Raw genomic sequence first — 11,003 nt, 5'->3', positions numbered from 1 at the left:
ATGCAAATAATCAAAACTTGTGGGAATACTTTAGGGGACCACTGGAAAGGACATAAGACCCTAATTATGATGATACCTTACTTAGGTCCAACATATATTTTAGGTAATGATAATATTGAAAAATTATTCATCAAACTTAAGGAATATTGCAAACTAAATCAAGATATGAAAAATAACAAATTTAATTTAGGATAGAATTGATTCATTAATCATATCAAAATTTCTTGTAACATGCATAATAATACTAGAACATATGTAGATACTAGAACATATGTAGATATTATATCTTACTAGATCTTTTATTCAAGTATAAAAAAAGCAATAATTATTTAATTTATTTTGATATTGAAAATAATTTTTTTGAAGATTGATAATTTGGGATATATTTGAAAATAATATTTGTAATTTGAGGAAATCAATTAAATTACGGTAATATTGACAAATAAATTGATTCATCAATTATATCCAAATTTCTTGTAATATGCAAAATAGTATATGTCCAGAAGATTAAATTTGGTTTCCCCCCCCAAAAAAAAAACATAGAAGATTAAATTTGGTGTAAAGTAGGAAACGATCATATAAACTTTTTTCTTTTTTTTCCGTGGGTAATTTGATGAAATCAATATCAAATTATTATACACTAGTAATAATCATATTTTGTTTTTTTTTTTTATTGAACAGACATCTTGAATATTTTTATTTTCAAACACATTTATATATGGTTAGGTCACGAAAAATCATCAACTTTCAACTACATTATATTGTAATTAACACACTGAAGAAAAAAAAAAATGCATATTACTCAAATTAACACACTGATGAAAAACCATCACTCAACTGGGTGCCATAAACAAATTCAGAGTATTTGAACATTCATATTGGTCCAAAAACTAACTTCAACCCTAGCAAATAACCATTTGCCAAACAGCTAAATCGACTAACGGTAATTGACCTTGCCACAAAACTTTCAGCAATTTTCCAGCTGCAAAATATAAATTTGCTGCTTTATAACTTCTAAATAAAAGTTCCATGCACATATACACTATTAAAAGGTCACCTTAAGATGTTATTTATTTAACTTTTTCTTTGAAAATTTTAATGTTCATCTAGGAAAGACATAAAGTCTAATAATATTTTTATTTTACTTTTTTTAGCAGCAAAAGAGAAAATTTATTAGAAGTCTCGAATAAGACACAAGATGTGATCCAAACCAAAACAGAAGGAAGAGTTACAACCTCAAATAGATAAACATGATTTCTCAAATTTACCACCTAGCAATGCATCATAGCTCCTACACAAAAACTATTAGCTGAACGCATAAATTCACCAAACATTCACCATTTCTCAAAACACAACCCCAGCGTCTATATGATAACAGCAGCTAATAACAGTATAATTAAACTTCAGCTACATAAATATTTAGAAGAAATACTAAACAGTATAGATAATACTCTGAAACTACATATACATGAAAACAAAACCTGCACTTTCTGCCAACATAAAACCTACTTTTCCAACCAAAATTAATGCACTTTCAGGCATATAATATAAATGCCTAGAACTAATATACTAAACTAAATAATAAGAGCATCAAAATCAAAGTCTACTCAAAGCTAGCCATTCAGAAATTCACATTATAGCAATCTGTTTGAAATCCATTCAATGGTGGTGGCAAGACATGCAAAGCTCCTCCTTGTTGCTTATTCTGATATTGAACAGGAATATTTTGCAAGATAGATTCATTAGGTTTATTGTCCAAACCCACAAGATCACCATTAACTGGTTGATTAGACCCATCAATAGGTCGATTAATCCAGTCCTCAAAGTCACCGAATTGATTATTAGTCCAGTCCGCATACACACCAAGTTGATTAGTTGAATCTAGTGGCACATCAACTTGATAACTAAAATCTACCATCTCATTCTTATAATCAAGTGGCTTTAAATCTTCAAATATGGGTTGGCTTTGAGGGATGTTTTGCAAGCAATTGAATTGCCTTGGATATGAGGAGGTAGAATTAGTACTTTCTTGAGCCATTGTGGGAATGTAACCATAGCAAGCATCAACTTGTTGCATGTTCATTCCATGATTACTAGCTCCATCAAACTGATTTATTGGATTTGTAACATACACCCTCCCATTATTGTTAGGAGTTGGGGTGATTTGGCTTGGAATATGGGAGGAGGAAGCACTTCCCCAAGCCATGTTTTGCATGATGTTGTTGGCTTTACTTTGATGCTTGTTTTGCAACACATGATCACAAGCCATAATCTTAGCATTCACCTGAGTAATGAAAGCCTTCAATTGCTTCTCTTCCATGTTTGTGAAACTTGGATCCCAAGTTGGATACTTGATGTTACTGATCTGTTTATGCACTTTGGAAATGTCAGCTTCAACCATGTTCTTCCTATTCTCCAAAAAGTCTTCAATACCAAAGGTCTTGGGAGGTCTCTCATTCTTCTGAGACTCATACTTTTGAAGGATGGGGTGTACCAATACAGGTTCTTTTGGCCAAGTTACTGGTGCAACATCTCCATTGCCATTATCGTACACAATCAAGCAGGCTTCAACTCCACACAAGGTGGAAAATTCAGAGGTTTTCTTGATAAGTATTTCCCTTCTGGACTTGAAAGTTAACCTACGAGATCTCTCATTTGAGATGAGTTTCAAGGTTATTCTTGCACGACCCATTTTCTACAAAACAACCACATACATAAAAAATCTGTCAATAAGATAGTACCTGGTCTATAACATTAAACTAAATAAAGCCATAAACAACAGATTTCAATACCAACAACTGATGAGAGAAGTGATTATGACTTGTATCCGGTCCTTAATCAAGTGGTCTAGAATTCGATTCCTGATTGACCCTTAGATATAAAATAAATTATATTGGGAAGAGAATAATTATCTTGTGTGTACGCTCAGACTCTCCAACAAAAATTAATCACCTTCCGCCAACGGTAAAAAAAAAAACAAGAATATGCTCTGATAGGTTCTTTCTCCCTGTCTTGCCCTGATTAGTGATATATTTAACACCCAACCTAAAGTATCCTCCACGAAATCAAATCAATTTGTTATTGATATAATTGATTGATTACAACATTTGGTATCTTAAATTAAATCTTTTTACAAATTAATTTTAATTTAATCTAATATAAATTTCAATGCAATATTTAGAGGTTGTATTGATTGATTTGAGTGTAATAAATTTTAGAATAAATTGGTTATCATTGATGTAATTAATAGGTAATTATTATAATATTTACATGATTAATTATAATTATTTTTCTATCTATTAATTAGATTATTTCTCTCTTCTTACCATACCGTATCAGTTATTACATGTAATAAATCTTTTTCTTTTTTTGACGGTCATCTAATAAATCTCTTCTTCACCATATAAATCTTTATTGTTCAAATAAGGGAATCAATATAAATCTATGATTCTTTCTGTAAACAAAAAATCTATGATTGAGAAAATTGAACTTATAATCAAAATTGTAATAAATTCAATCTGGTAGCATTTATTACCTGTGCATTCATTTCTAAAATATTTAATTGAGGTAATAACAATATCTTACCTTAATTTCCGTTGTTAAAATTTATCTTCTATTTCTTTTTTGTCTTTCCAATTTTTTTCTCTTACTCTTATAGGAACATTTTTTATGACATTTTCTTTCAAAAATTATTTTTTAATTTATATTAAATGAAAAGTAAAATTTACTAATTAATAATTTTCAATAAATTTTAACTATCATAAAACAAAGTCTCTAAAGAAGAGTGTTAGAGAGGAGCACATCTTCCTCTTCTTATAAATACTAATCCAATAATCCTTTATTCACAAAAAAAATCCAATAATCCTAATTACGGTTTTTTTAAGGAGGTGTACCTTCTCTCACCTCTTAATTCTCAAACTATATTTGTTTGAGATATAATTCCCAAAGTACACCTCTTCTCCTTCATTCACGGAAGTTGGGTTTGGCCACCCCGAATTTCCTTGCTATGCTTTTTTTCTTATAAATTAAAATATTATTAAAATTAAATATTATATTATATAAAATTATTTTTAATTAATTTTAAAATTATTTATTTATTAAATTATTTTTTGAATGATTGATTAAATTAATTTTATTATTAAAAAATTATATTATTAAATTTAATTATTTTTGTTATATTATTTAATTTATTTAATATATTTTTGGTTGAATATTTGTTTTAAAATCTGAATTTTGTATAATAATATATTTATTTTAGTAAAAATTTTAAATAATAAATTTAATTATTTTACTAAATATAATTAGTTTTTTATGTCATTAGATTTAATTAAAAATGATAAAACTAAAGTTTTTAACAATTTATTTATAGAAGAATATTATACTGCATTATCAATAAAATATTTAAACAATGACATTTGGTTAAGGAAAAATTTAAGATGAGGATATATTAGGACAATTGTTTCTGCTATGACCATGTTGCTGGCAAAGTCCACGTTTTTTTCTACTTGCTCGTTCATTTTCGTCTTCGTCCATCTCAGTAAGAATGCGAGTTAAAACGGGACTACCCTTTGCAGTCCACTTTCTCCTTGGATTAAGACCCCACTGACTCCTTCATATCTTGCCACATTGATTCGTGTGGCAATAAACCAAAGGAGTTGTCGTAGATGTACAAAATGTGTTGTAAAGTGAATAACATCGACACATAGGTCATGAGATCAACATTGACAGATTTACAGACAGCCATGACGTGAGAACACGGTAAGTGTTTAGCCTGATATTCACCACAATCACACTTTTGGGATTGTAACATTACTCTAAACCTTCCAAGTGGTCTGGGTGTTTCAAGTGGGGATTGAGTCTCTGTTATAATAAAAGTGTGATTGTGTCTGTCGAATTCATTTACAATGTATGTATTAGATTCTTGTTGACTGCTATTCATTGCATCGAAGAAGACTTCATAATACTGGGAGCCAAAGTTTATCATTGCCTGAGTTTGTCAACCTCTATTAGCAAAGAGTTGTGCGATCTTGAAATACGTCTCCTCAACCAACGATGACACCGACAAATGTCTTGTGTTTTTGAACATGGAATTAACAGACACCGACAAATTGGTAGTCATATGTCCCCAACGTTTCCCCTCATCGAAGCATTGTACCCATTTTTGTCTGGGTAATTGATCAAGCCATTCAGTTGCAGTTGGCTTATTCGCATGGATATCCCCAAGATGTCTCCAGTGCATCTTCTCTGTGTATGTGTAACCTGTAAATATTCAATCAATCTATTATGTTATAAAATTTGATTGATAGAAAATTTTAATAAATAAATAAAATAGATTCTCACCAGCCAACATGAGTGGTTTCTTTAAATGTTTGCAGTTTGAGTTACTGCGAACAAAGTTTTGTGCAATGTGGCGTAGGCAAAAGAAATGAGATGTGTCCTGGACCCATAAGTTACTTTAGTTGTTGTAGGCACTTATAATTGAGGGGTGTCGGTCTGAAGTGAGAGAAATGTTAATTTGCGGAGTAACATGTCTTCTCAAATTCTTTAAAAAAAACCCCTAAGCTGAAGTTGTCTCCCCTTCTACAATGGTGTAGGCAATCGGGAAGATATGGTTAGTTCTATCTTGTGTGGTAGCTATCAACAGTGTGCCAGTATACTTCTTGTAAAGCCATGTACCATCTACTTGTACTATGGGTTTGCAATATACAAAACCATTAATGCATGGATCAAATGACCAAAAGACACGTTTAAACAATCTTTTGCCCGGTACTATTTCTCCCCCCTCATAAAAGGATTATGTTTGAGCAGGGACCACAGTCCTGGGAACACAAGATTGCAAAGCTCCGAAAATTTTTGGCAGTTTGGCGTATGATTCTTCCCAGTTTCCATGAATCATCTCCAACGCTCTTTACTTTCCTAACCGTGTTTTCTTGTAGGATGGGGTATAATTCATGAATGTTTTGATCTCTGCAATCAACGTCTTGATGGAGACAGTTGGGTTTGTTTTGACAATTGGTTGGATGATCTGTGTTATGACGTGTTTGTCGAGTTGACGATGATCTTATCTGAGCATTGGCACAAGACAAGTGTGATGACCTCTGATACTCTTGATAATCCATTTGTTATGCCTCTTTGAATTACATGCGCTCAAGCTCCATGGACAACCATTTTCATGTAACTTACAGACGAAGTTTAGCCTTCTCTGGTCAGAGTAAATTGTTGTGCAATCTAAATGATTTCTGATGTTGTATTCTTTGACTGCACGAATACATTGTGCTTTGTCATCGAAGGTCATGCCAACCTCGAGTATACCGATTGGTGGTTGTACATTGTGTTGTTAATGAACAAAATGTTGTTGATTAATGTAGTGTGGTAGGTGGTCAAAGTTCAAGTCTACTGGACACCTAGGTTGGTGATATTACAACGGAGGTGACGGAGGTGTCGTTGGTCTGCCAACACCCTCGTCATCGATTTGGTCATCGCTTTGGTGATTGATGTGATCAAAGAACTTTTGATCCTCATCTTCACTAAAATCATCCATGTTTTCATCATGAAATCGTATAATGGGATCTTCGTTAGCAATGAGATGTTCATCTCGATTTGATGTTTGTGTTTGTGGTAGTTGTGAAGGTGGGGTAAAGGGGGGTGAAGGATGGTTTTGTTGGCCAAAGGAGGTTTGTTGGGCATGAAAAAAAGAATCATTTTCGGATAATAGTTGTGTGTATGAAGTATAAATGTCAAAGGGGTCTTGTGATTCAAGATTTTTGCATGAAGATACTGGATTATTGAGGTCTATGTTGTTGTACAGTAACTGTTGTGGAGGCGGTAGTTGTAGTTGTGGACATGAGGGTTGTGGAGACGATGGTTGTGGTTGAGAAATAAGGTCAATAACCGCATAGAATTCGGCAGAATTCAATTGTGGATTCTGGAGAAATGTTTCCATCGCGCCTCTGAGATCATCATTGTCGAATAGTTGTGCTGAAATAAAACGTGTCTGACCCAGATGAAATGAAATAGGAACACGAAATAACAATTGAGCAACTTGTTCAGTTGCTTGAGCAGGGAGACGATTGTTAATTTTTCGAATGAATTGTATAAACGTAATAGAACAAATGACGTAAAAAAATATTGGGTTCACAGATGTGTACATCGATCCTTGAACTGGATCGTCTACAATGTGACCAGTGTGGTAAATGATGGTCGCAATTTCTTTAGGTGGAGCCATGGTGGTGCTTATGGGATATGAGTGGAAATAGTGTGAGAGTTACAAATCGAGTTTTGTTTTGTGAGAAAGTTATTGTGTTTGATATGTTGTTATCAATTGGTGATATTATATATAGGCTGAGAAAGTTTACTACGAGAGTTAGATTGGAAGGTTAGGTGGGAGAGTTAGTTACGAGGGTTAGATGAGAAGGTTAGGTGGCAAAGTTAGTTATGAGGGAGAGGTTGGAGGGTTAGGTGGGAGTGTTAGATTGGAAGGTTAGGTAAGAGAGTTAGATGAGAATGTTAGGTGGGAGGGTTAGGCAATAAAGTTAGTTACGAGTGTTAGGTGGGAGTGTTAGATTGGAAGGTTAGGTAAGAGAGTTAGATGGGAAGGTTAGGTAGCAAAGTTAGTTACGAGGGTTAGGTAGGACATTAAGTGCATGTGAGTAAATATTGTGCAACTGTGAAATAGTGTACACATGTGAGTGAATAGTGTGTAACCTCACACATTAATATACATGACAGACTGTTCGTTTCATCATGATTGTTGATCGTAGTGTTCTGCATCGCATGCTAAGGTCACGCGGATTGTTCAGAAACATGTTAATGGGATAAACATATGCATGTGAGTGAATATGTGCAACACCACACTTTAATGGGGTGTCAGTGCATGTGAGGGTTAGGTCTGACATTGCTCCGCATCTCTAAAATCATGCATATGTAGACTATTATTACTGAAGTAAATTGAAAATAACAACTTCAAAGCATGCAACAACTACAACTAGATAATAAAGATGGAGAAAAACTTTAACGCAATACAACAACAAAATATGTTAAATTATTCATTCTAATTTCAGGATATTCTCCAGCTTCTACTCCATGTCGGCCCAACTTAGGTCATTAACTTGAGTAGGTGATAATGAATTATGAACATCAACTTTAAGTTCCATACATATTACACTTGTCATATTGAGAAATGTATGAAACATGCACAAAACACCTTCTTCGTCAATAATTTGAATTACCCTATATTGAACTTCACCATTGAATTGATATACAGGGCAACGATACCAAAGGACATTAATTATAGGCGTAACACCATTATCTGTAATTAATGATTGTATTGCGGCGATTATATTTGGCAGCATCATTGTTCGATTCAAGAGTAACGACTTTGTCTTGTCACCTCTGAAAATTGCATTTGCACTTGAACTTTGAATGATTTCACCATTGATATAAACGTACGCACAAATAGGCTCTGACCTCATTGCTTGCCCTCTCTATTTTCCCTCACAATTTGATTTGACGCAACTGTGCAAAGTATTGGGTGACATGGTACGTTTATATATGCAATCAATCATGGGTCCATGGTTCATGTGAATTAGAATCTCGATGCGTCACAATACCATAGTCATGTTAACGTGCTTTGGAATCTCGAGGCCTTATAACGAGACAAATTATAAATGTGCTTTGGAATCTCAAGGCATAATAGTTACATTAAGTGTAATGCTGAGGCCATGCGAATAGTTGAGAACGAAGTTAATACGGTTAACGTACGCATGCGGGTGAATAGTGTGCATAAAAATGTAATTGGTTCACGTGCATTAGAATCTCAATGCATCACAGTACCACAGTCGTGTTAACGTGCTTTGGAATCTCGAGGCCTTACAACGAGACAATTTATAAATGTGTTTTGGAATCTCGAGGCATTACAGTTACCTTAAGTGTATTTGTGCTTGCAAAACTGAACACAGTTTAAACGATAAATAGATGGGAGGTGCATGTCAATACCACATTTGCATCACCCAACTTAAAATTTTATATCATTTGTATTCGGTTTACCATTTGACATCATTGTCATGGATCATAAACCTCTATTGCGTCATCAACACGTTCATCGTTCACATACTACGATTAATGACTTAATCACTTCCTATTACCATACAATACCTGAACCAGAACCACAAGTTATACCATTACTATCGTGTACCGGGTTCCAACATATTTCCCTAATCAAATAGTGTAAAATTGATCCTACATTTATCACTGCATTGGTTGAGCGATGGAGGCCTGAAACACATACCTTTCACCTGCCATGGGGAGAGTGCACCATCACACTCGAAGATGTTGCCCTTCATCTAGGCATTAGAGTCGATGGTCGTGTTGTGGCTGGACCTAGCTTCTTACATTGGGATGAGTTATGCCACGAGTTACTAGGGGAAGTCCCTCCCGAAAATGCACGTAAAGGAGTTGCACTGAAGCTAACATGGTTGCTAAGCATGTTGCGTGCACCATTGCTTGAAGAACCAACAACGCATCAACTACAATGCAGGTGTAGAGCTTACATAATGTACATGATTGGAAGTACTTTAATTCCTGATAAATCTAGAAATAGAGTTCATTTAATGTATTTGAACCTATTACGTGATTTGAACAACACAAAAAAATATAGCTGGGGTTCAACTTGTTTAGCAAACCTGTATAGAGAACTATGTCGAGCATCATCGGAGGTTGGTAAAGCTATGGGTGGTTGTGCCATACTATTGCAGTCATGGGCTTGGTACCGCATGCCTTTTATTGCACCAAGAGTCCCACGACCCGAAACAACTTTTCCACTGGCTAAAAAATTATTTACATATAGCGAAATGTAATTTTTTTTCTTTCAATGACGTGTATTATAACATTCATTACAATGAATACTGATTTTGTATGTTTTACATTTCAGATGGAGTGGTGGTAGATTAGAATATAGGGCCACACCTCATGGTGACTTGGTCGGATATAGGTCTCGTATAGATCATATGGAGAGTCATGAGGTTTAATACTATCATGATCTACACCTTAAATATGTACATACATACTAACATGTTGCCTTGTTGGCATATATTTCAGTTTTCTTGGGTCCCATATAAAGGATTTGAAGAACACCTACCAGACGCGCATATAGAGACATGGAGATTTGGTCTGCATGTACTACAATTATTTGTTTCTCGATTGTCAAATGGCATCAAACAAACTGGGTGAAGCTACAATTTGGACTACAACAAGATATCCCTGTTGATCTCATGAATCTTGATCTACTTTACCAAATTGACATGCGAGGCAATCATTACATTGATTGGATGGAATACCATGCAGAGTGGATTAATATCTGGAAAAACAAACACAATGATGTTTTAGCTGGGCAATGGGTTGAAGGAATAGTGACAAATACACCAGCGTACATGGAATGGTATAGGAAAAACACTACTTTGTTCTTGTCTGTTGCACAGCAACTACATGATCCACGCACAAAAATTACCCATAATGTTGCAGGGCCAAGTGTTGAACAAACACATTTTGAAATTCCACATCCTCAGTCAATGTATTCTACTCCTTCACTTGTTCATCAAACTTTTGGCCACACTGGCGAGTCAGTCACTACAACCACCCATGAATGGATGATCGATTTATTTGGCGTCGATTTCAATACACCAAATTCAGTGGCATTATATTTAGCAACTTTACAACAGTTTGATGCACCACATTCATTTGGAGAACATGGTCAAATTTCTTCAGCTACAACAACCAACATTGAAAATACTAACATAAAACAACATCATCATGACGTGGGAGAACCAGTCATACTGGAAAGAAGAAATCCGCAACATAATCGGCGTCCACCACCTTGTGGGACTGGTCATCGTCTTGGTCATTGAAGTATAAAATGTTGTGATAATGGGATCAAATATGTTTAAGAACCCCTGTAACGGCATCATCAAATATGATTTGGACCCTTACAACTATGATTAAGTGTTCTG

At 34.4% G+C, this 11,003-nt stretch overlaps 1 protein-coding gene across 1 annotated transcript; it reads right to left on the bottom strand.

Annotated features, from left to right (window-relative positions):
• Nucleotides 1-1,346: 1,346 nt before the first annotated feature.
• On the bottom strand, nucleotides 1,347-2,786 carry LOC114398173. The gene has a single exon (XM_028360333.1). It carries the CDS (start codon nucleotides 2,690-2,692, stop codon nucleotides 1,622-1,624), a length of 1,071 nt encoding a protein of 356 aa, XP_028216134.1. The 5' UTR covers nucleotides 2,693-2,786; the 3' UTR covers nucleotides 1,347-1,621.
• Nucleotides 2,787-11,003: the final 8,217 nt, after the last annotated feature.

This window comes from Glycine soja, chromosome 19 (genome assembly GCF_004193775.1).
Source record: "Glycine soja cultivar W05 chromosome 19, ASM419377v2, whole genome shotgun sequence".
In the NCBI taxonomy this organism is placed as follows: domain Eukaryota; kingdom Viridiplantae; phylum Streptophyta; class Magnoliopsida; order Fabales; family Fabaceae; genus Glycine; species Glycine soja.
Note: the sequence above shows the minus strand (reverse complement) of the source record. Positions and strands in the feature narration are given on the sequence as shown.

Coding starts and splice junctions, on each gene's coding strand:
- LOC114398173 (XM_028360333.1), bottom strand. CDS start 2,692: ATGGGTCGTGCAAGAATAACCTTGAAACTCATCTCAAATGAGAGATCT.